The 25,191-nt window shown below is 36.1% G+C and overlaps 4 protein-coding genes and 1 long non-coding RNA gene across 7 annotated transcripts; 2 read left to right on the forward strand and 3 right to left on the reverse strand.

Moving 5' to 3' along the window:
- Positions 1 to 46: 46 nt before the first annotated feature.
- On the reverse strand, positions 47 to 909 carry LOC26531509 (uncharacterized). Of its 2 annotated transcripts, none has more exons than XM_032433791.2 (3): positions 491 to 909; positions 305 to 436; positions 47 to 246 (listed from the first exon to the last, which is right to left on the reverse strand). In XM_032433791.2, the coding sequence occupies exons 1-2, from the start codon at positions 805 to 807 to the stop codon at positions 310 to 312; spliced, it is 444 nt and encodes a 147-aa protein (XP_032289682.1). In that variant the 5' UTR covers positions 808 to 909; the 3' UTR covers positions 47 to 246; positions 305 to 309. The 2 variants fall into 2 exon arrangements, with proteins under 2 accessions (XP_032289682.1, XP_015026288.1); XM_015170802.3 differs by having other exon boundaries at positions 314 to 436; positions 491 to 908.
- A 479-nt stretch (positions 910 to 1,388) lies between these two features.
- Positions 1,389 to 8,186, forward strand: Sp7 (Serine protease 7). The gene is made up of 5 exons (XM_002056408.4): positions 1,389 to 1,587; positions 6,737 to 7,126; positions 7,195 to 7,303; positions 7,359 to 7,645; positions 7,807 to 8,186. Exons 1-5 carry the CDS (start codon positions 1,512 to 1,514, stop codon positions 8,103 to 8,105), a joined length of 1,161 nt encoding a protein of 386 aa, XP_002056444.1. The 5' UTR covers positions 1,389 to 1,511; the 3' UTR covers positions 8,106 to 8,186.
- LOC116650300 (uncharacterized) lies at positions 5,193 to 6,129 on the reverse strand. The gene is made up of 3 exons (XR_004303279.2): positions 5,678 to 6,129; positions 5,460 to 5,558; positions 5,193 to 5,363 (listed from the first exon to the last, which is right to left on the reverse strand). It is a non-coding gene; the product is annotated as an uncharacterized lncRNA (long non-coding RNA).
- A 7,071-nt stretch (positions 8,187 to 15,257) lies between the features above and the next one.
- On the forward strand, positions 15,258 to 20,645 carry LOC138910923 (uncharacterized). 2 transcript variants are annotated; one of them, XM_070207117.1, is made up of 2 exons: positions 15,258 to 16,806; positions 16,862 to 20,645. In XM_070207117.1, the coding sequence occupies exons 1-2, from the start codon at positions 15,532 to 15,534 to the stop codon at positions 16,871 to 16,873; spliced, it is 1,287 nt and encodes a 428-aa protein (XP_070063218.1). In that variant the 5' UTR covers positions 15,258 to 15,531; the 3' UTR covers positions 16,874 to 20,645. The 2 variants fall into 2 exon arrangements, with proteins under 2 accessions (XP_070063218.1, XP_070063217.1); XM_070207116.1 differs by having other exon boundaries at positions 15,258 to 16,784.
- Positions 20,646 to 22,041: 1,396 nt separating this feature from the next.
- LOC6632490 (uncharacterized) lies at positions 22,042 to 23,555 on the reverse strand. Its single transcript, XM_070207635.1, has 4 exons — positions 23,296 to 23,555; positions 23,110 to 23,232; positions 22,113 to 22,144; positions 22,042 to 22,049 (listed from the first exon to the last, which is right to left on the reverse strand). Exons 1-4 carry the CDS (start codon positions 23,553 to 23,555, stop codon positions 22,042 to 22,044), a joined length of 423 nt encoding a protein of 140 aa, XP_070063736.1.
- Positions 23,556 to 25,191: the final 1,636 nt, after the last annotated feature.

The following is a 25,191-nucleotide window of genomic DNA, read 5'->3' on the forward strand; positions in this document are numbered from 1 at the left end:
TGGTGTCACGCTGCGTATGAGTGATAAATATTAAAAAACGTTTGTGTATATTTCATGGCACATTCTTTATTGGTACTTGCACTTAAAAAAAATACAAAATGGTTTAACATTCATGTAATATCGGTATCCATTATATTCTGCAGGCGCCATCTCTCCTTTTCGTTGAGTTTAAAGAAATTCTTGCTCGTGCGGTTCACCTCAGTCATATTATGCAATGGTGGCCAAAATGTCGTATATGATATGCATCTATATGCGTAGGTGCTTATATATTTAAATATCCGTGCATATATTTCGGTTGATCTACCTAGCTTACCGCATAAAATAACAGGCATCGGCTGCAGTTTTTTGAAAGTTAACATTTTGCTTGATCTCATGCACCAGTTGTGCCTCGTAAGCCTTGATTGAATCCTGATACCGTTTGGCGCATATCATCTCACTATACGAAGGATATCTAAGGTAGTCTATCGCTTACAACTGCCCGATTACTCACTAGGGTATCTTGAATTTTGTAAAGCTGGGCTCACAACTGCGCATATCGGCGGCATCTTTATGATGATGCCTATGGTCATGGTCTGACAAACGTAAAACAGATCCCCTGGCATAATTGGGTCGTTCGCCATCCTGCTCATGGCGGCCTTTGAATCGATTCAGCGATGTGCTTTGATCCACATTTGGCACTCTGATGGTGGTTGTTCGACGTACAGCTGCACTATCCCTAGAATACAATTTTGACAATGACTTCGCACGCGACGAAGCTGTTTCCCTGAAAACTAGTGCCATTGGGTCGGGCTCATCTTCTGTGGCCATTTTCAATAAATTCACGTGTGTATGTCTATGGTTGAATTGTTTATATTATTATTTTATTTTGTTTACAAGATTTTCCTAACTGTGTACAGTGTTGGATTTGAGTATAAATACTAAGCATATCTTGGCATATTGCTTATTGTAATAATTGCTCTGTGTTGAACTTTTTTCAATGGCATAATATCCTAAAAACTTTTATTTGAATACTAATCATAGTTTTTATTTGCTTGTAATTGTGTGCAGTGACTGCTCTTCAGCTTATCTGTCGTTATGTCACTCTTGAAAGCTTCTTCCCACGCTCGCTCTCACTTTAAAACTAATTACTGTGCTCGCCTTCATTTCAGCTCCTTTTCTCGCTCCTACTCTTGTTCCACTTTCATTCCAGTTCATACTCTCACGTAACATTCATTCTCTCACGTTCCCACCTAGCTGCAGCATTAACACAAATTCTCGCTCAAAGCTCACACAGCCGTCTTAATGCTCTCTTAACAACAGGTTTGGGAGCGAGCACAGTCAGTGATCGGCTGCTAAAATGTTCTCTCGCGCTATTTAAAGATCCGCCTCAGCTGTCGCTGAAATCAGTTCGACTCGATTAGTGACCGCGTCAAGGTCGAGTCGCGTGCATATATAAATCGAATGTGAATTTTTGTCTAACAGAACCATATAAATTCTCGTATGATTATTGCATTTTAGTGTTATTTCCCGCTATGATATCAACTCAAAGATCTCTGGGATTTCTGCTCATCGCAGCGCTGCTGCAGCGCACAGTTTACACACAACAAAGTTAGTACAAAGCGCGCAATTAACAGGTTTTAAGTGAATCACACGCTGTGAAATTGACTCTATGACTCGACAGCCGCCCCAATCTCCGCATCCATATCTTGCCTGGGCCCGTCCCTGTCCCTGTCTCTGGCTATCATCAAGTCAGCATTAATTATAATTGATTATTAGCTTTGAGTTCTGTGCTCACTTTGGCGCCCTGAATCTAAGAAAGTGAATGACAGGCTATTCACTTTCGACTCGTGGCCTGGTTCATTGACAAGCCGATTGATTCGACTTTTGGATTTGACCATCAATTTAATTACAAACGAGCTGAAAATATTGAAACAACAAATAATGTCATCATTGCATGTTGGCTTTTGTATCAATAACAATTGAACTTAATTCTGTCTACGCCTATATACTTAGTAAAACAAAATATGCATGTGAATATATTTATAAAAGACTTAAATATATTCATTAAACATTATAACTAGACAGCATTATTGATAAGAGCTTCGCTCGAAACTGGCATATTTTTAAATATATTTTTCCGAGATTTTTGTTGTGCCTCTAAAGTAGATTGCGTCCTGTATTTATTTGCAAAACCTTTGACCGATCTTGATTTCAATATTGAAGCTAAATAAATATTTATATGAAAAATTAATTCTGTATTTAGTTAAGATATAAGTACTGATACTATCACGTTTTAAACTATTCGTATAACAGAGAACATTTTTTACCGACAAGCCTTAGTTGCATTGGCTTGCAAGTAGACTATTAATGCCTTTATTCAAATGGAGCTTATAAATTTAATTAATGTTGAAATTTTTTTATTACATTTGATAAAAAAACAAGAGGTTCTACTCGGGAGCTTCTGACTTGGGAATACCCTGAACCCTCTTATATAATACAGATAAATCAAAAAGAAAAGCTCCCTTGGCAGGGCTCGAACTCGCAACTGGCCGCATTACTTGCCGCCGCACCTACTCAACAGCCACACCAGCCAAAAAAATAATACAAATAGTTTTCTTTGTATGGTTCGAACTCGCAACAGACGGCGCTACTTGTCTCTGCCTCTACCCAACAGCCACACCAATTATTCATTCTTAATGAGAAAACAAAAAATAAAAAGACCTAAAATAGCAGCACAGAAAACAATACAATCGCAATTGCAATGCTGTTGATAGAACTCGAAGTAGACGCGCATGAATGTGTGGTGTACATGTATACAGAAATTTTTGGAATTTGCGCTTGTTGCTGCTTACACGTGCGCTGGCAAAACACAACTATTGTGTTTCTTAGCCCATATTAATAAAATTTTCTACAGTACTTCATATTGTGACATAGAATATGTATGATCAAAATGACAATTGCATTAAAATTGTAGCTTAAAGTGGTGGGCAATACGTACATGGTTCATAACTTAATTTATAGCTATATGGTGTTAACGGGAGGTGGCGTTAGCTATAAAATGAAAGTTACTTTATGTATATATATACTATTCTTGAAGCAACAAAACAATTTGATGATGAAAAAAAACAGGAATTCGACATCGATTTTAATCGGTCATTCATTTACATTCATTTACATTTTGCACAGAAACATTATACCCTTTTTACCCATTTTTAATGGGATCAAGGTATAAAGTTTTGCACTGAGAATCCCTAAGGGCTACAATATCAGCATTGCATATATGAAGTTATTTATAACCGTGTTTGGCAGGAAACAGTTCTATAGCGAATATGCCAAACGTTGGTTCAGTTCGAATTTGACTGTGAAACCTAATTGTACTGTAACAAGGGCGCATATAAAATGTGGTTAAAAATAATTCAAAGTTGTTGCATATGTTTTGCAATCGATAGAGTAAATGCTGATTTAAATTCAGTAAGAATCCATACAAATCATTTTTTCATGTATCGGTTGATATTTAAAAAGGCTTGCCCGCCAGAAGAGATACATATCATAAAACCGACTTCGTGTAAGCTGACTTTAACAGACGACACTCTTGAATTTAAGTGTTCCTCTTCATTTTGCAATATTAATGATATCAAGGGAACTTGTGATGTGGATCAAAAAGCAATCAGTTTGTTTTATGATTTTAAATTAATACAAAGATATTTACAAAACTCACCGATTTGCGAAATGTTTGAACAATACAACATAATTTTGAGGAATTGCAGCAATACACATATTAATTCAATAAGTATAAAAAAGTACAATAATATGGGACACAGAAGAGTTTTCATATTTTGAGAACTCTACCGAATGATCATAACTACGCACTTTTTGGCTCCACCAATAAACCTTAACTTAGAGAACTGAAAATATCGATTTTCAAAACTTCCATTTTGCCAATATATGAATATGGACGGAATATATTTACATTAGGTAAATTGTTTTTAAGAAGAATGCCAAAATTGGAACTATTTCATGTGAATAATACTCATTATGATCGAATCGGCTTGAATATTCATAAAGAAATGTTTGAAGGTCTGAGCAATTTATCAAAAATAATATTCAATAACTTAAAAATGTATGACCTTACTTCAGACCATTTTAAAGATTTAACTAATTTAAAATCTTTGCATCTCAGATTTCTAAGATTCAAACAGTTTGACTGGCTCAGGTATGTTTATTAACAATGAATGAGAATAACTGACTAAATTGTTTTTTTTTTTTGGCTGTGAGAAGCTTATCTTTTCAGTTCAGAAGAATTACAAAATAATTTGGAATATTAGGAAATTAAATATTCCATAAGTGAAGACGACCATTTACCTGGATAACAATATCTTCAAAAATATTCAAAATTAGGCATAATTGATATTATATCTGCATATACAAACCTTGACTGGATTTATAAATATAATACAACTGCCTTTATTTGTACTTAGCTCTCAACTGGTGTATTTTCAAAAGAGACATTATTTATAAAACATGTCCCTTTGCCTCTGATTGCACTTTAGATCGTACAAAAATTAGATTTAAAAGAGAATTCTCTCCCATGGAGCCATTTGGATTAGTTCCAGATTCATCTATCCCAACTTTAATAACAAAAACCTGTCTGAATTACCAGACTCAACCTTATATGGCTATGCTAATCTTCGAGAGCTGCATGTGGCCAATTACAGAATCACATTTAACTGTGGCTTAACTGCCACCTAATTTAACCTACTTGGATCTAAGCAAAAATAGTTTGAAAACTCTTGATAACCAAGTGCTCGAGTTTCTCTCCAATAGATCAAGTACAATACGACTATCAGGCAATTCATGGATATGCAATTGCGATGCAATGCCGTTGGTATCGTTTGTTGTCAACTCGTCTAATATGATTGAGGATCGCAAAAATATTAACTGTATTGAAATGCATTTTGGACAGATGTTATATTTAACAAGTAAGAGGTTCTAGTCGGGAGCTCCCGACTAGGGCATACCCTGAACCCTCTTATTCCAATACCATAGAAATTAATAAAAAAAATTCCCTTGGCAGGGCTCGAACTCTTAACTGACCGCATTACTTGCTGTCGACTCTACTCAGTAGACACACCAACAATTAAGTGCTTATGATAAAAAAAGGAACTAAAATAACATTACAAAAAAAAGATGCAATTACCAAAGACAATATATATTTATCCAGAAGTCGAAGATTTTAACGACCTGGAAACCTACATGAAATTAAATACGTATTTGCGACGTGATGATCCCCAGTTTTGGAGAAAATTAATCTATGCGATGCCCCACAATCATGGACATACTGGATTGCCGGTCCTGTTGAGTTCCAGATTAGTTGTACGATATATCTATTTTATTCGATAAGGATATATATTAAAATATACTAATCAATTTTGATATTTTGAGATAAAAAATAAAAGCATTATGTTTGGCTATTGGATCACCGTTTTGGATTGGATTTTGCGTTTTGGTCAAGCCGATAAAATTTGCACCACTCATCCATAAAATTGTGCATTTAAGGAATACAATTTCTTATGTTCGTGCTACAAATTAAAACAATATTAATTATATTAATATTATTTGCGTCGTTTTTAATATTTTCAAAGAGACTTTGACCCACTCTTAGTGGGCGAATGTACCAAAATCATAACCTTATTCTTACTTTTGAGACGTTAGAGTTTCAGTCAAAATTTCAGCTTCGTAAGCTTCAGCCTTCGAGGAAATATAAAGTTCACCCATATTTTTCAGCCTCCACTTCTCAGGTTATATTTTACAAAGATATTTTAAAACGTATTTTAAATGTAGCGAAATGAAAGCTAGAAAATCAAACTTGGGCCTTAAACCAAAGATTTATTTAATGTTCTTTAACAGAACTGGTCATGAAAAAACTTTCAACACAATTCATAAAATGTAAATTTTGTTTTAAAAACAACACTGAGTACAAAACTTTTCGTAGCTTTAGCAAAATTATATTATAACCTCAGGAGGTGCTACACGGGAGCTACCAACTAGGGGATACCCTAAACACTCTTATTACAACACAACAGGCTGCTCGCGCTATGCGCTCGTTTCTAGTAAGAGAGACAAATGAACCCTTGATTTTGAAAGTGGTAAAAGTCAAAAATTTTGAAAATCTAGCTTACCAGATATTTCATATGAAATTCTAATAAAATAACAAAATCTGAAGAGATTAGCAGTATGCCATGAAAATTAAGTCGATAAAATGTGTATATTTTTTTCACACAGTTTGGCAAAACTTTATCAAAATAAATAACAAATCAGGGTTTCAATATTGAATTTAATCGATTACTTGGAAATTGGGCAAGTTATAGAATAACGGATATCGAAAACAAACTCAAACTGCGTCGGCGTTAGAAGAATGTACAGCTAAAATTCTGGAATTTCTGTAGCCTCTAGCTCTTATGGGCTCTGAGATCCTTATGTTTATACATACGGACAGATGGAAGGAAGGACGGACGGACAAACAGACATGGCTAGATCTACTCGGCTGTTGATGCTGATCAAGAATATAATATATATATAAAATAAGAATTTATAGGGTCGGATATGCTTCCTACTGCCTGTTATATACATGTGCACAAATACATTTTACCATTTTTATCCTTTTTCAATGGGTTCAGGGTATAAAATGTTGTAAACTTAAATGTTTTCTTAAAATCCTTCTTTTGTAACATTATTAATTATAATTCTTGAATTGTAGATTGCCGCAATCCAAATCAAAATGCTGGCATCTGCATATCGATCTACGATTGTCCCAGCCTGCTGAACGTGCTGCAGCAGATCTTGCTGAGCAGCGATGAGCGCCTGTTCCTGCGGGATTCCCAGTGCGAGAATGGATTCGGTCGTCGGCCATTTGTGTGCTGCACGCCTGATACAAACTACGCGAATCGCCAGACAACAACAACAACAACAACCACAACAAGAAGGCCGCAGACCACGCCCACTAATAGAGAAGGCGGACAGTCGGGCGGCAACCTGCTGCCACATGCTCCTGCGTGCGGCCCGAACTCGTTCCTCGACCGGGTCTACAACGGCAACGATACGGCCTTAGATGACTTTGTGTGGATGGCATTGCTTGAGTATAGAAGTCGTAAGTGCTTTGATAAGCTTTGATTAGTAGTCAGCGCTACCTGTATTAACTAACCTTTTCTTTACCAGGCGATGGCCAAAGACTTCTCAACTGTGGCGGCAGCTTGATCAACAATCGCTATATCCTAACCGCTGCCCACTGCGTCACGGGCGCAATCGAGACCGAAGTGGGACAACTGTGAGTGGCTTAACAATATTCTTCATCCATTAACCTACACCTTATTCCTCTGCAGCAACCGTGTGCGCCTGGGCGAATATGATCTCAGCAAGGAGGTGGACTGCGTGAAGGGCGTCTGCAATAAGCCCGTTCTGGAGGTTGGCGTCGAGGAGGTCATTGTGCATCCGCAATACGATGGCAACAGTCGGGATCGTCATCACGACATTGCGCTTATACGTCTGAGTACACCTGTCGAGCTCAATGAGTACATCCAACCAGTTTGTCTGCCCTTGGCCAACGCTCGAGCTGCCATCAACAACCAGGAGCTGCTGGTTGTCAGCGGCTGGGGACGCACGCTACTCAGTGAGTTTTATATTCGAGCTCACAGTATTCTAACCAAATTGAGCTTTAATAATATGTGAAAATTTATCCAATTTTAGGGAATTTTTTTGTTCCTCTTGAAAGTTGCATTTTGTAGTTTACGTAGAGTACAAATCAATTATGCTCTCTTTATCTCTTTGCAGCGCGTCAAAGTAATATTAAGCAACGTCTGGATGTGCCCGTTGCTGATCCCAATTACTGTGCGGAGAAATTCGCCACTCGGCGAATTAATGTGATCAGCTCGCAACTATGCGCAGGCGGCGACTTCTCGCGAGACAGCTGCGACGGCGATTCTGGTGGACCTCTGATGCGTTACAGGGAGGCGTGGTATCTGGAGGGCGTCGTCTCGTTTGGCAATCGCTGCGGACTGGAGGGCTGGCCGGGCGTCTATACCCGGGTGTCGGAATATATTGACTGGATCGAGGGCGCAATACGTGCGTGAGGCGTTGCAATGGAGTGCAGTTTGAGGGCAACCTAAAATTAAGTTTTAATTAAAGAGCGAGCGGTGTGAACTTAAGCAAAAGACGACGCATTTTAATTAACTCGCATTAAATGCGATTTTATCGGCAGCTGCAACGTGGCGTATACGTAATGCGCTTACTGCCACCGTTTGCGGTAATTAAAACGATGCCTCAGAAAGTTACTTTGGGTGAGCGCTGCCAAGTTGCCCGAGGCGCCAAGTCCTTGCAAGTCCTCTCAACGATTTTCTATGCAATTTGGCAATGAATTTCTATTATTTGCACTTGGCGTCCAGAGAGCATCTCTTGCTCCTCATCCTCCTACTGCTGCTGTTGCCGCTGCTGTCCCGATTAAATTGTTTGTTAGCGCTTCGTAATGGGTGGGCGTGGCAATGCTCAACAAAGAAGACAATTAATGGGCTGAGCGAAAAGGTTAATGAGGCCTGCAGGAAACGCAGCCAAATAAGGTAAAGTAAGCTATACAATGAACTGAAATGCTCCAAAGGCTAGTGAAGTGTATGCAGTGACTTAGAAGGGTTAGAGAGGCGGGTGGTGCAGTGGTTTACAGTTTGGCTTTGATTGGCGTCGCCGTAAACCGAGTTCACTTCTCGAGACTTCTTTTGCATTGGAACTAATTATGAAAGTTAAGACATGAAATAACTAGTTCCATTAGCAGCTTTGAGCCGGACCGACTTTTCAAGAAAAGCGAAATGGAATTACGAACTGGCACAAGAAGGCAAATAACGAAAACAGTCTCTTGTAGATCCTTGAGGATTCCTTGAACATTCCTTAAAGAAATTCTCTATATGCATTATTAATGCCAAAAGGAACCCAAGAGCATCGAACAACTATCAACTCAGAATGTGCGAAATTAGATCGAAAGAAATTGAACCTATAAATTTGGCAAACAAAGATTAAAATATTTATTTATTTATTCTCTAAATATATTTATTTTGCCAAGAATAATATAATTCTCCAGCAAGATCCATTAATTAATTTTAAATTTAAAAAAAAAAAACACGTAAATTTAAATTTGATTTAAACGACCTTTTTGTTAGCACGTCCTAAATACTTTTTAATAAATTTAAAATAAATGAAAATAAACAAAAAAACAAAGCAGTAAATTGTAGATAAAAAACTGCTGCTTTGAAGCGTTTTAGTTATCAGTTGCCAACAACTTGGCGCAACTGTTGCCAGAAACTCTCGACTGCGTGCTGAAAAGTTTGCACTTTCGTGCTCAGGCCCGGCCATGTGTGGCCAAATCGGCCAGCAAAAATAACACGGATAAAAAACACACTCACTTTGCCTAAATGCTGGCAAAAACTTGTAATTCAATTTTGGCCAACTTTACACAAATGCAAGCCAAATGTAATTAACACGCACACAGACACACTCTCACACACACACACACCGAAGTAGACGAAATTGCAGACGGCACAGCTACACCTGGCACTGGCCAGACTGACTGCCATCAATTGGCCCAAAAAACGCTCCAAACTCACACTCCGAGCCATGTGTAAATTTGTGTGACGGCCTCCCGGAATTTGGCTCGGCCTCTGCAAAGCGACGAGGAACGTTTGCTAGGAGGCTGGTTGGGGGGGACGCGTCGATGCCGACGCAGTGTAATTGAGTTGTGTTTGCAACATTTTAAATAGCCGCCGGTGTTAACGAGCCTGCCTCGTAATCCACTTGGCTTACTGTGGAGTTTCGGCCCAGGCAAAGTTTGGCAAATACGTTTAGATAAGTGGCCACACCAGGGAATCCATACTAGATATATAAATACTTAGACATAATATGTTTAGCTAACTACTTTCTGCTGTTCAGACAGAGAAGCAGCTGCAAAAGTTGTACAGGATACTTGCCTGATTGATAACCTACACATACAGCACTTTAATTGAAAAAGATTGGCCCTTAAAAGTGTCGCCTTGTGCTTAAAACTAAGCCTGTTATGTTCGTCTAAATACCTGTCTTCCGTCTTTCTCTGTCTCTCTCTCTCTTTTCTTCTTTTTGCTGAATTTTTCTATATGTCCCAATTGGAAATAGGACCTATTTATTTATTACAAGGGTGCTTATATTTCCTTGTCGCTCTCAGCTGGAGTCTCTTATAAAAACACTTACCTTTTTTCCTTTCCTTAGATAATCTCTCTCTCTCTCTCCCTCTCTATCTCTCTCTCTCTCTCTCCCCCTCTTTCTTTCTCTACAATATTGATCCCCTTTACCTCCCTGCCCCTCGATTAATTCTTTAAGGTTCTTAGTTTCATTTTGTCTCTCCCTTTTTCTCTTGGACTGACCTTATAGACATTAATAAAAAAATTAAACATATATAAACAAATATGGTTCTTAATAGATCTTTCAAGTGGTTGCTCGCAAATGTTGCTGCCCACTGCGTCAACTGGCAAACACACACTCAAATCACACACACTCGCACTCTCGCCCTCTCACACTCTCGTAAATCTAAGTCAATTTGTTTGTTTTGGTGTTCAGGAAAAGAATATATATCACATAGTAATATGTGCCTCAGTCTATACGCCGCGCTGATTGATGAATTGAGCGCACGTTACCCATACGCCATGTGCGACAGTTAGAGGAACGAACCAAAAAAAAAAAAAAAAAACACTGCAATAATTTCATTTAACATGCATAGCCCAACTGAAGCATTGCAGAAGCTGCCGTGTCAACCCAAACCCGAGCCCAAACCCACCCAAGCCACGATTTTTGTGCAATTTATGACTTTGGCCTGAATAAACTCATCGCTCGGCCCAATTTACGGATTCAAATACCCGTCAAAATGCCAAAGTGGATTTTGGCAACAATTTTCGTTTTTGCGCCGCCAAAAAGTGCATTGAATTTTGTATTTCCCAAAACGATTTTCATTTGCGAATTCTGCAAATTTTCATATTAAATCCGTCTTGAATTTTGGGCAATCTTATGAATAAGCTATATTAACTTTCATTTATGAATAATTATTTATGTTTTAAATGTGAGCATAGGCATTTTAATAAAATAATATATGTGCGCTTGTATTAATAAATCAAGACATATTTATTTTTAAAATTGTATTTAAAGTGAATTCAGTTTCACTTTATGCAAATCATAAACCTGCCTCCCTCTAATTGCGATTCAAAACCTGGGAACACTGTAAGGTGAACGGCGTATGTGTGTGTGTGTCCCTATATATATGTGTGTGTGTGTGTGGATTGGTGTGCCTTTGTGTGTGTCTGTATGGGACATGCTGCACATTTGATTACCGCTTCTGGGCATTTGCATGGTCTTTAATGTGATTTCGGCTCGACCTCGTTTGTCAATGGCATTTGATGATTGTTGCCATTGATGCAACGGTGGCCACATCATTTGCCGATTCCCATTTTGCAGTGCACAACAATTTTATTATTTACTTTTCATTTGCATTTCGCAATTGCCTATGCAGTTGTGCCCCCTTTGTCCGTCTGCACCACCTGAACCCCTCTTTCAAATGATATGCTTGGCGATTTTTCAGCGTTGATTATGTTATTTAATTTGTGTGCCCCCTGCATGAAGTTTTAAACATAATTTATTAATTAAAACACAGCAACTGATATGGTGTACTAACAAAAATGAGGTTTTGAAATAAAAATTTAACTATGATTGTAATTCTGACATTCCATTTAGTATTGTATATGTAAAATTATCATGGAATTTAGCTTTAAAAGAATTGTAATATAATTTAGGTTACTATGTCTGCAAATATAAATATGTAGGGGCTATTCGAAGTTCACATAAATTATTGCCAAATTGAGCGTTACGAGATTCTAGACAAGCGAATTGTCATGAAACCCCTTATAAGAAGAAGGAGCATAAAAGTGCTCTTAAAAGAACCGAAAAAAAAAAACGAAGAGGAAAGAATTCGGCATGCAAAATGTTACGCTCTATTTAATTTTATTTGCCTTTTGTGCACGGGTTTTCCAAGCAAAAAGAAAATCAAGTTTCATTCAGTCGATTGTCAAATGCGGGTGTGCTTGCGTACAAAACTACAGTTGTTTCTGGCAAAGTTTTAATGCCAAAAGAAACGATTGACATTTAAATTAATAATATTTAAATTTATCAGTTTATTGTACGAAATTTTAACTTTACAAAACGTTCAGTCTATCTAAAAAAAATGACCTTAAATATTTTTTTTTATAAATTTCCTTTAACTTAACCCCAAAATGATCTTTGCAAACTTATTTTTAATGGAACCTCTAAAATATATATATAAAGCGCAACTTGCGGTTCGACCAATTCTTTTTTTATACTGTAAAAGTACCATCAATTACCACATCCCTAAAAAATTCGAAAATCAACATAATTGTGCGTCATCAGACAAAAAAAATGAAGGAATAAATCTGAGCTAAATATTCAGTCAACATGATTGTGCTATTTTCAACAGGCATATTTTTATACCCTTGCAGAGGTTTTGATAAATTTTTCGTGAGATGTGTACGCATCGAAGGAGACATATCCGACCTACTAAAGTATATATCTTCTTGATCAGTATCAACAGCCGAGTCGATATAGCCATGTCCGTCCGTCTGTTTCTATGCGAACTAGTCTCTCAGTCTCTCTTTGTGCACAAAAGAGGGATCGGACCACTATATCATGTAGCTGCCATTTCACTATGCTCCCTTAATTTTATTTATTTTATTTTTATTTTATTATATATCTTATTTACATCGGACTACTATATCATATATCTGCCATAGAAATAATCGTTCGTTAAAATCCTTTTTTGTTTATCAAGATATCATGAGCATTAACTATATTCCCTGTGCTTCTTAGATACGGGCAAAGCATTATGAGCATTATGAAAAGGTAGGGTCTGCAAGGATATTGGATCTTCGGCGTACCAAAGATCTCGTTTATATCAAAAAAAAAGGTAAAAACATAAATATTTTGCACTCAGCAACAAAATAAACGATAGCTATTGAAATGATGATGAAGTATTTGCTGGAAGTGTTAATAAATTGGCAGCACGCTTGCCATTGGCAACCATGAATTGAACTTTTTTCTTGTGTTGCAATATCATAATGTACTGGGTGGCACACAATAAAGGACGCCCGGCCCGCGTAATTTAAATTTATTTAACAACCAACTTGTTAAAATCGTAAAATAAAAGAAAAAGCGAACTCAAGCAGCAGTAGCACTTGAACAACAACATTAAGTAGCTCATTAAATTTTCTTTAAAAAAAAAAAAAATAAAAGAAGCACAAACACAGCAGAGCATACAGCAAACCCACTGACTTTTGGTTTTATTTTATAAGTAGGAAATATTATGGTGGCAAAACTGCGCTAAAAGAAGCGACAGCCAACAGAAACGGGCGAGCTGTAAAACCGCTCGGCAAGTGTATTTTTATTGCGTATAAAATGCATTTTGCAATGCCACAAAACTGGAGCGTTGTGTGCCCAGAGCGAAAGTTACGACCAGAGACCAGGACGCGGACACACACACACACACACACACACACTCACACAGAGAGAGAGAAGAGTTGTAGTTCAGAAAATTGGGCACAAAGAAACGAAACATGAATACTCCGCATGTGAGCGCTTGACTAAGACTTACCCTTTGTTTCGGTAAAATATAAAAATGTATTCTATTTTTCCTTTTCGGTCGTCAATTTGGATGGAGATTTGATTTAATAAATATATATAAAGATTATTAAATATAGATATATTATAGATGATTTATAAAAATAACTTTAGATGAAAATTTAATTGAATGCATATAAATTAACTAGTCTATATATATTTATTTAATCAAATCAATATTTAAGTCTACATATATTTATTCAAGCCAATCTTCATATAAAGTTAAAGTCGACAAGGAAAAGTAACATAAACTTATATATATTTATTCTTTAATGTTTTTTCTTTATGTTTAGCTCTTCGTTCTCTGAATAATGTATGTAACATATATATACCATGCAATATAGAATTACTTTTATTTAAACAACCAGACAGCACATAGAAATTTCTAACATATATCGTATTCTTCATATATATATTGAGCATACAAAAACCCACTTATCAATTTTTAACGCCTGTAGCTTCAGTTTCTCAGTTAAATAGAACAACCTTATGCAGTCAGCATGACTTTGTCAGATGAGCTTTTTTTTAAAAAAATATGCCCAACTTACATCAATCCGTTCATTACATAGAGCCTCGCACAACTAAAACACCCACTGAAAGAATTTTTATGGCCACAGGTCATAATAAAAGCAGATGATAAAAATTATGCTATAAAAAAGGAAAGCAAGGAAAATGCCAAACACTGGCTGGCAATGATTGCACGGGTATACTGTTTGTTAAATATGTAACACATACAACACGCGTTTATTTCATCTATAGCACGTTTATGGGAAGTGCGCGATGCCGGAGCACGATAGGAAATTGAGTAGCAATATGTGTGTCAGTGTGCTGAAGAAGTTGAAGCGTGGCGCAAATTGAAATATGTATGATGCAAGTTAATTATGTTGCTAAATTAAAAATATAAATTAAGAACTTTTACTATAAATAATAAACGGATTATGAAAGCAAATGCATTAGGCTCTGGCGTAAGTCCTGTGTGTCAACAGTGCGTATGAGAAATTTTTTTAATTAACCTATTGCTAGAGTTATTTGATAGTGTTAGTGCCCCTGTTGCCGCTGAAGCAAGTAAAATAAACTGCAAAAGCAGCACACACACGAGCAGCTCCAGTGATTAGCAAACTGTTTGGGGGCAAATACCTAAATAATTGGGTGAATGCTGAAGAGCTGCTGCAACGGATTTCAAGAGCAATTAATAACAATTTAGCTGCTGTGCCGCTGGCAACATATGCTGAGTTTTCTGCTCAAACAAAATATAATAAAAACGAACCACTAGGCAAACATTTTAAATACTTTTGAAAGTAGCCCAAGCTCATGCAAGCCCACTCACGCCGGAAATTGGCGCACACCTTGCAGCCATGCACCACACAACACCATTTTTTTTGTATTCGCCTCTTCACCCACTCTTTTTCATAAGCTTCATAAAACCGGGAAATGACCAGGCGAGCCATTGCCCAGCGGCTGAATCTCTGGCCATTCAGGTGTAGGGCACAGTGCGAAAAAATCATATATATATATGTATATATATATATATACTGTAATAGGATAAGAGCATCATTGGTAACCCTAGCCAGGGTATTATAGTGTCACTATCTATGTTAATTATAACAGTACGATAAGTAAATATCGATAAAGAAAAGCGGCTGCAGAGAAGAAGTGGAAGGCAGTCTCTCGACAGTACTAGCAGTAAGAAGACGTGTTGTTAAAAATAAAAAGGCAACCCGAACATAAGTTAAATCAACGAAGAAAATCATACTATTACAATATCAGAAGTGGGATTGACTCAGAAAAAAAAAAAAAAAACACAACAAAATGGAAAATATAAATATAAATGACGTGTCAATAGCGACATTGAAAAGTTGGTTGGCATTACTAAATTTGCCAACAGAGGGTACCAAAACTGAGCTGATGGCGAGATTAAATAAGGTACCAGTGGATATCCGAGACGATGCTGCAAAGGAACTTGAAGTTCAACGTAACAAGGAACAGACAATTGAGGCTCAAAATGAGTTGCAAAACATAATGCAACAACAGCGTGACGAAATAGCAAATGGCGCCGAGATGCTGAAATTGATGCGTCTCGAAATTGAAGCGTCTCGAAAATTCCTAGAAGAATTTCAAGTAACGGTGAACCGCAACTCGCACATCGGCGGGAGCGACGGGGGAGAGCAAGAAAGTGAAGTCGGCGATTTATTGCAGCTAGAGGATGGTCACACTGAAGAAAGACCACGGTCGACGGATGGCAACGCTGGTGCAGCTGATTACACTGGAACGGATGGCAACGCTGGTGCAGCTGATCACGCTGGTGCAGCGGGCAACGCTGGGGCAGCTGGAAGGATCGACGAAAGTGGCAACGCTGTCGGAGGCAACTTAAATAATTGCATCCAAACTGGAGCGATGATGTTAGCCAAGGAAATTTTATTAGAATTTACTGGAGAAAGTGAGGTGCGTAAATGGGTAATGCAATTCTTCAATGTGGCCAAGATCTACAGACTAAATGATATGCAACAGCACTTGCTTTGTATAAGCAAATTGAAAGGCGGTGCTTTGAAGTGGTTGCATGCAGACCCTATGCGCATCATTGCTCCGATTGACGAGATGCTAAATCAATTGGTTTTGGCCTTCGGGGGAGGATTTTCGAAGTCGGAACTACGACAGAAGTTCGAGGATCGGGTTTGGAAACCAGATGAGGTGTTCGCCACATATTTTAGCGAAAAAAGCATATTGGCACAGGACATCAACATTGATGTAGAGGAGTTAATGGAGGGTATTATTCGAGGCATACCTTGCGAAAACTTGCGCACTCAAGCTAGTATGCATTGCTTTACCAATCCGGCTCAAATTTTACGTGCGTTTGCAGCTATAAAGTTGCCAATTAAACGGGTACGAAACCATGTAGTGAAACAAACTGCACAGGAAGCACAGGCGGACAAACAACAACGTTGCTACAATTGCAATGTTAAGGGCCATTGGGCCAAAGATTGTTTAAAGCCCAAACGGGAGGCAGGATCTTGCTATGCGTGCGGCTCAAAGGATCATTTAATAGCAGGATGTCCAAATAAAAAGTATGATATGGAAAACAAATATGTAAGATACTTAAGAATTCATTTTAGTAACTCATTTAACAAATCAATAATTGCAGAATGCCTTATAGACTCTGGCAGCCCTATTTCATTTTTAAAGGAAAAGTTTGTGCCATTAAAAGTAAAGCGTATGCCAGATGCAAATTCGTATGTAGGTTTAAATGAAAGTAAATTGAAAAATTTTGGAAAAATTTTATGTTTTATGAAGAAAAAGTTAATAAATGTTTATTTTAATGTTATAATTGTGGCAAATGAGTCTATGAGGTATGACGCTGTGCTTGGTAGAGATTTTATGGATTCTTTTGGTTTAAATATTGATTTAAGAACATTAAAAATTGTGAACGGGCATAAAGTTGATCACCAGAATAATGGTAAAAATGATATCATAGCTACAAGCTACAAAGAAAAACAAAAAAAAGTGGACGATGAAGATATCAAACACGAGCAAAATGAAACTATATTGTTAAATGATAAAATCGTTAATAAGGAAATAGTCAGTAATGAAACTGGTAGTGATGAATTAGTTAGTGAGAAAATTGTTAGTCCGGAAACGCTTGGTGATAAAGTTGGTAGTGATGAGATAGTTAGAAATAAAATAATTAGTGGTGAAATAGTTAGAAATGAAGTGATTGGGATCGAAACTGTTAGTGATGAGATAGTTAGTTATGGAGAGCTTAAGCTCGAACCTGATAGTGAAGAAGTTGTTAGTGATGAAATTATCTATAATCAAACCGGGATTGAAAAAGTGATTATAGAAGATATAGGAAACAGTGCAGTTAAAATTAATAATCATGTTAATGAAGCGCCAGTGAATAGCGAAATCATGGGAGTCTTAGAAGAGAATTTTGAGAAGGATATCTTAACAATAAGTTGGGAAGATTCTAACAAAAGAGAAAATATATATATTTTAAGTGAAGATATTGATTACAGCACAAAGTGTGAATTTGAAAATTTATTTGAAAATACTTATGTAAAAGCGAAAAGGCCAAATCAGCCAAAATTAAGACATGAGTTAAGCATAAGATTAGAAAACGACAAAGTATTTAATTGTACACCTAGGCGGTTATCTTATATGGAAAAAGAAAAGTTGCAAGAATTATTAGACGACTATTTAAAAGATGGAATCATTAGGCCAAGTTGTTCAGAGTATGCATCACCTATAGTACTAGTGAAGAAAAAAACTGGAGACATGAGGTTATGTATTGATTTTAGAAGACTGAACAAAATTATATGTAGAGACAACTACCCGCTACCATTGATCGACGATTTATTAGACAGACTATGCGGAAAAACAGTATTTTCAAAGTTGGATCTAAAAAACGGGTATTTTCATGTTTTTGTTAATGAGCAATCTATTAAATACACTTCATTTGTTACCCCTTTAGGACAATATGAATTTCTTAGGATGCCCATGGGTTTAAAAACTGCGCCACATGTATTTCAAAGATTTGTTAATAACATATTTTGTGATATGATAAAAGATAATAAGGTAATTGTTTACATGGATGATATTATGATAGCAAGTACAAACATAAAGGAACACATGGAGACCTTAAAGGAAGTGTTTATAAGACTGGTGCAAAACAAATTAGAGTTGAAATTAGATAAGTGTGAATTTTTTAAAAGCAGCGTTAAATATTTAGGATTTGTGGTGGATAGTAAAGGCGTTAGGGCTGATGAAAAAGGGTTAGAAGCGGTTAAATCCTTTCCAATACCAAACAAAATTCAGGGAGTACAAAGTTTCCTAGGGTTATGCTCCTACTTCAGGAGGTTCATTTTAAACTTTTCTATATTAGCTAAACCCTTATATGATTTATTGAAAAAAGATAAGAAATTCAAGTTTGGAGAAGAGGAGTTTAAGTGTTTTAATATGTTAAAAGATAAATTGTTAGAGGCGCCAGTACTATCAATATATAATTACAAAGAAGAAATAGAACTACATTGTGATGCCAGCGCAGTGGGATTTGGGGCTGTTTTATTTCAAAAAAAAGAAGATAGGAAATTACACCCGATTTTTTATTTTTCTAAAAGAACAACCGAAGTAGAGTCTAAATATCATAGTTTTGAGTTAGAAACGCTAGCCATCATTTACGCATTACGCAGATTTCGTATATATCTGCAGGGAAAACGATTTAAAATAATGACAGATTGCAACTCTTTAACTTTAACGCTTAACAAAATAGATTTAAATCCGAGAATTGCTAGATGGGCGTTAGAACTACAAAATTACGATTTTGAGTTAGTGCATAGATCGGGCAAGCAAATGCAACATGTGGATGCGTTAAGCAGATGTTATGAGGACATTTTAGTTATTGAATCCAATAGTTTTGAGGACAATTTAGTTATTTGCCAAAGCAAAGATGACAAACTGGTAGATATTAGAAAGATGTTAGAAAAAGAAGAGCACAAGCTATTCGAAATGAGAAATGGGGTCATTTACAGAAAAACAAATGATGGCAGATTAGTTTTTTATGTACCAAAGGATATGGAAGAACATGTACTTTACAAATATCATGATGAGTTGGGACATGCTGGGAGAGATAAGATGATCGATGCCATTGGAAAGAGTTACTGGTTCCCATATATTAAGGAAAAAGCAATAAAGCATATAGGGAATTGTTTAAAATGCATTGCCTTCGCCCCCAAGACGGGTAAGAGTGAAGGACTATTACATAGCATACCGAAAGGAAACAAACCGTGGGAGATGATCCATATAGACCATTATGGACCAATTAATGCAGGAAGGGTTAATAAATATATATTGGCGGTGGTTGACGGATTTTCAAAATTTGTTAGACTATATACAGCAAAGACAACAAGTACGAAAGAAGCGATTAAGGCATTAAAAGATTATTTCAGAGCGTATAGTAGACCTAAGTTCATTGTATCGGACAGAGGGAGTTGTTTTACTGCAAAAGAGTTTGATGAATTTTTAAAAAATGAGGGAGTAACGCATATTAAAATAGCAACGGGTTGTCCGCAAGCAAATGGTCAGGTGGAAAGGTTGAATAGAGACTTGGGTCCGATGATGGCAAAAATGGCGGAGCCAGAAAATGGTTTACATTGGGATGTTATTATAGAAAATGTTGAATATGCAATAAACAACACACAACACAAAAGCATAAAGAAATTTCCAAGCGAAATGTTATTCGGATTACAACAGAAAGGAAAAGTTGTTGATGAATTAAAAGAAAAATTAGAAGAGTTTACACAGGTGAACACGTGTGATAAAAGAAATTTAGAAAATATAAGAAAGAGTGGAGAAATATATCAAAAAGAAGCTCAAATCAGAAATGAAGAGCGGATTAATAAAAAGAAGAAAGTATCAGTAGAATATAAAATAGGTGACTATGTCATGGTAAAAAATTTTGATAGCACACCAGGAGTTTCAAAAAAGTTAATACCAAGATATAAAGGGCCTTATAGTATAGAAAAGATTTTAAAAAATGATAGATACTTGTTAAAGGATGTAGAAGGCTTTCAATTATCTCGCAACCCGTACGTTGGTATCTGGAATAGCCAAAACTTTAAGCATTGGATGCGAAAATAGGCAATAAGCATTAGTTATAAAGATAGATACACATATAAAAGACAGAGATCGGGAGCTCTCTTTGTCAGGATGGCCGAGTTGTAATAGGATAAGAGCATCATTGGTAACCCTAGCCAGGGTATTATAGTGTCACTATCTATGTTAATTATAACAGTACGATAAGTAAATATCGATAAAGAAAAGCGGCTGCAGAGAAGAAGTGGAAGGCAGTCTCTCGACAGTACTAGCAGTAAGAAGACGTGTTGTTAAAAATAAAAAGGCAACCCGAACATAAGTTAAATCAACGAAGAAAATCATACTATTACAATACACAGAAGCTCAGCATGCGGAAATTATAATTTATTGCACAAAGTTGCGGATGTCGGCCGCGGCTACTATGATTTTCCCCCGCCACTTGCCTCTTTCGAAAAGCCCACACAGCGGCTCTTCAAATTTAGCTGTACTTAGTATTAAACTTTAATAAAAAGTACTTGGCATTTTGAGCGCGTGAAAACCGCAAATATTTAGCATATTCGCAGCTGACCTCCAAAGTATTCACCTGCCTAAGGAAACACATTACCCGGCTTAAATATTCATGGATTGTTGTGAAAATGAGTTCAGGCATGCAGTGTTTTCAATAATTTTCCTTCCCCTCCCTGTTGTTTTCCTATACCTACCCTCTGGGGTGAATAATTTGGTACAAAATGTGTATTGAGGGCGGCTGCTTAGAACTTCATGGGATTTATTTGCCTTTGTTTCTTGCCTTTAAAATTTATGCCATTTATTAAAGATGCTTTTGTTTAACTGATAGTTCAAAATCTGTTTAATAGCTGTTGTATATTGCAGTTACAAAAATAATCTGACTGTTTGCCTGCTTAACCTTTTATAATAAAATATGTGAGAAAATCTGAGTAAAAGAGTTCAATAATATGTATTGTCAATTTAAAAGGAATGGTAGGGGAATTAATCAATAAGTTTATATATATTTATATAAAAACTTCTTACAAAATAAAAATGAAAATTTCGTAATAAATTATATTAAGGAAATTAAGAAATAGCTTCTGATATCCCAATGCACTCAGTTTTCCTTTTGCACTAAATCTTTATATATATTGAAAATTGTAGCCAAAATTAATTTAAATATTTTGATATTACTTACTAGGAAAGTTTGCCCTTTGAACTTAAATATTTTTGAATAAATGGCAGTTGGCCGAAGTAATGCAATTAAATGCAATTTCAAACAATATAGATATTTATGAGCACGTATATAATAATAGAAACCAATCAATATATAAAAAAAAAATAAAATAACTATAAATTGTCATGAGTGAGAGCACAATAACAATCATTTTATTATATTCATGTACACACGCATATACAAGTGTCTAACAAGGTCGTTTGCAGGCTTTTGCCAAAAATATAAAACCAGTTATAAAATATTATTTGACAAATGGCATACTTCCTGTTAACCGACAGGCTACACACGCATCTGCCTGTTAAATGTGACAGAAAAAAAACTCTTTAAAAAGACTATAAAAAAACGGTGGAAAAATATTTTCACAACGATAAAGCACATTTACTTTATGCATTGTTTGGATTTTTTTATGATTGACTAAACAAGTGAAACCAAAATAAACTATTCAAATATATACATATATATACAGCAAATATTCAACCAAAGTTATTTAATTCATTATGCATTCGAATTAACTAATGACCTAGAATAATAAAGGATTAAGAAATATATACATTTTGAAATAAATAATTATGCCCATACTCACAGCTAAGAATGTGCACTGATGATCCAAGTATCCTGAAAGTAGGAGAGAAGAAAGTTTCGTGGAGAATACGTGCTAGAATCTATTGTAATATTTGCATAATAATAGTAAGAGGCAGGAGGAGACAGAGTAAAGAGCTGGAGACATCCTAATAATAAATAAGCTGTGTCGCCGACAATCAGTTTATGTAGAAAGTCATCAGCGTGGATTGTGCTACGGTTGCCAAACGACGGAAGCCCATAAAGAAAAGGCATGTTTGAGAATAAAGGCAACCGAATATTGGGATCCCAGTTTAACCCTCGTAAGGAAAAAATCAGAAATTGCTCCTGAACACATTCAACACCATCCAGGATATTATAATTCTGCGGTGACCAAATATATGAGCAGTGTTTAAGGATAACCCTATGCTATATTGCGCCGGCACAGAAGAGGTGTAGGATTTATTGATTACGAAGTTACCAACGCTTAATGAATTCAAGTACATCTTTAAGATTTTAAATATATATATTTAATGAAAAATTATAAGTAAGGAAACCAATTTAGATCACATTAAATGTATGTAATACAATAAGCTGTAGGGTGCAAGTACATCCATATAGTTTTATATTGTTATTATTTTTTTGTAGATTTAAACAATAAATTGATCGTTAAAATTTTAAAACTAAAAATATTACTAAAAACCTCACTTTTTCCTTGACATTTAATTGCAAATATACTTATGTTAGTAAATCCCTCTGTGATATTTAACTAACACATTTACGCCTGCAATTAAACTTTGTAAATTTTCTTTTACTAAATTGTCGTTAAATCGGTTGTCATTAAAAAATGTAAACGTTTTTTCTGCGCCGGCGTCAGTTGGAAAAACCTTTTTATAAATATGTTCAGTTCAGCTTTTGTATGCAGCGGAGGCCAAAGTGTTGTATAGCATAAAAGTCTTGCAAAAAGAATGGACAGATTGTAATTACACGGCTAAAAAAAACACAGAACATATGATAAATACCTTCTGGTGAAAAACTGATCGCCAGCGGTGCGCTTCGTGTTAATAAAGCTTTCCATTTCACGGCGGAAGTGTGCATTATACTTTTCCCTAGCCTCCATATAGACCACTTCGCACTCCAGATTACTGCCAGTGGATATTAAAAACTTTATAATTATCTATAAATGGGTCTGCTATTTGGCCACTTACTAGGCAACGTTCTTGATCGTATAGCTTGGATGTTGGCTAATGTCGAACTGATCGTTAAACACCCTATCATGGAGCACCCACGACTCTTGGTCCCACTCGACACTTTTTCTGTAGCTGGCGCGTTTGATATTCTGTTCATTCCGGTTAATGGTGACAATATATTTTCCATCCAACTTATCAGTTTGTTCAAAATCGAAAGCCTTTGGGTAGAAATCTTGTTGATACAGCGGAACATTTTTGCCCCGCAACGCATCGGACATCCTGGGTTTTGGCCTTTTGTGTCTCTCATGATCTTGTACCGTTTTAGCATGATATGCGACATTCACTTTAGAATGCACTTTAGCGGGATGTAGCGAGGAAAAGCTATCATACCCCGGACTAAGATTATCGTGATACATAGCAGGAGAACTCGTACGTATATTATAATGTTGATCTTTCGACTCCTTGAAGGCAGCTGCGGTACTTTTATATTGCAACATATTTTAACTGATTTGGCATTTACAACGTCTCACAATATTGAATTTTGCTATCACGTTTATTGTGTTATTTTATATAAATAATTTTTCAAACTCTCAACTTGACATCATGTTCATTATGATTTTAAGCTAAGGTTTCGAAAATGGACAGATATTCTAATAAATAAGTTTGGTATTTACTAAGCACCATCAAATGCTTTTTCACCTGTCAGCTGGTCTTTTCAATATTTTAAACAAGCCGCGAATAAAATATAATTAAGAAAATATTTTAATACCATTTAAATATCTTTGTCATTCATTTATGATCGATTATCGTCAATTAAAGCAATCTTTATTGATATACGTATTGAAATATCTCAATTTGTAATTAGCCTCACTGAAAATTCCAACACACATCTGGTTAAAGGAGAAGAATGAAAATGAATAACAAAAAATTCAGCGTCAATTAATGTGAGTCATGCGAAAATAAAATAAAAACCATTGCAGACACATCATGAATTATATGTGTGGTTAATTTATATTATACAGTTGTGTATATCCACATATACTTATATTTTTTTTCATTTTCATTTGATTTTTGTAAGAGCATACGGCAAAATGCGGCACACAGAAGATGTAACGCAATTATGAGCCATCAGCAGTCGGCACACACAAAAACAGCTCCTGGCAAAGGACTCGCTGACAGGACATGAGGCAAATGTGTATGTGTATGCTTCGAAAACATTGCCACAAATGTTGTGCCTATTAAGGACCCATTTAACAACGCCACCGCAGCACGTGAGCCAGTCAAAGCAAACGACCACATTATTATTATAATTTTCCCAAAGGGGGGCAGATCCTAGAGAGGGGGGCCACATTAATGAAGTGCTATATTTCTGTTCAATGGCAATGGCAACGTTTGCTCTTTGCCCCAGCGGCCGCAGACCTTGAACCTTTCAATTGAACTCTAATTTCGGCTAATGAATTACACGCATTAGGTCAACGAGCCAACCAACTTGAAGATATATTATTGGCTCTGAGTGTGCCTAAGTGGCCAGCCAGGCTAATGACTATGCAATGAGCTATTTATGAGGAAAGGCATTGGAATTGATTTCTGTTTTGGCAAACATAAACCAAAGCTAACCAACGCAATCAAAAACAATGCTTAAATAATGTGTTAAATATAAACAGAGCAGATAGAGCTTGTGTTTAAAAATAACCAAACCTTAATGTCAGCAAACACTTTCACCTCATTCAATTATCAGAATTTAAACTGCCTGCTAAATGTTAGCAACATTCTTATTTCTGACATACAGTGCACATAGTAGTTACATAATTACTATAATTATCAATTTTAGCTGAAATAATAGAAACCAAGATTTAGTGTTATAAAAGACAGAATTGTATAAATATTTTATTGTTAACACGATGACTAGTACCT

Source organism: Drosophila virilis, chromosome 2, assembly GCF_030788295.1.
Source record: "Drosophila virilis strain 15010-1051.87 chromosome 2, Dvir_AGI_RSII-ME, whole genome shotgun sequence".
In the NCBI taxonomy this organism is placed as follows: domain Eukaryota; kingdom Metazoa; phylum Arthropoda; class Insecta; order Diptera; family Drosophilidae; genus Drosophila; species Drosophila virilis.

What these genes read in the sequence shown, in the direction of transcription:
- LOC26531509 (XM_015170802.3), bottom strand. Translation starts at nt 807, where the DNA reads ATGGCCACAGAAGATGAGCCCGACCCAATGGCACTAGTTTTCAGGGAA. An exon ending in ACAAAATTCAAGATACCCTA is followed by an intron (nt 437 to 490) that starts GTGAGTAATCGG and finishes TCCTTCGTATAG; the next exon opens with TGAGATGATATGCGCCAAAC. An exon ending in GATGCCTGTTATTTTATGCG is followed by an intron (nt 247 to 313) that starts GTAAGCTAGGTA and finishes CTACGCATATAG; the next exon opens with ATGCATATCATATACGACAT.
- LOC6632490 (XM_070207635.1), bottom strand. Translation starts at nt 23,555, where the DNA reads ATGTCCGATGCGTTGCGGGGCAAAAATGTTCCGCTGTATCAACAAGAT. An exon ending in ACGATCAAGAACGTTGCCTA is followed by an intron (nt 23,233 to 23,295) that starts GTAAGTGGCCAA and finishes ATCCACTGGCAG; the next exon opens with TAATCTGGAGTGCGAAGTGG. An exon ending in GATCAGTTTTTCACCAGAAG is followed by an intron (nt 22,145 to 23,109) that starts GTATTTATCATA and finishes TCCTACTTTCAG; the next exon opens with GATACTTGGATCATCAGTGC.
- LOC138910923 (XM_070207116.1), top strand. Translation starts at nt 15,532, where the DNA reads ATGGAAAATATAAATATAAATGACGTGTCAATAGCGACATTGAAAAGT. An exon ending in GCAGGATGTCCAAATAAAAA is followed by an intron (nt 16,785 to 16,861) that starts GTATGATATGGA and finishes CAATAATTGCAG; the next exon opens with AATGCCTTATAGACTCTGGC.
- Sp7 (XM_002056408.4), top strand. Translation starts at nt 1,512, where the DNA reads ATGATATCAACTCAAAGATCTCTGGGATTTCTGCTCATCGCAGCGCTG. An exon ending in CACAGTTTACACACAACAAA is followed by an intron (nt 1,588 to 6,736) that starts GTTAGTACAAAG and finishes CTTGAATTGTAG; the next exon opens with ATTGCCGCAATCCAAATCAA. An exon ending in GAGACCGAAGTGGGACAACT is followed by an intron (nt 7,304 to 7,358) that starts GTGAGTGGCTTA and finishes ATTCCTCTGCAG; the next exon opens with CAACCGTGTGCGCCTGGGCG.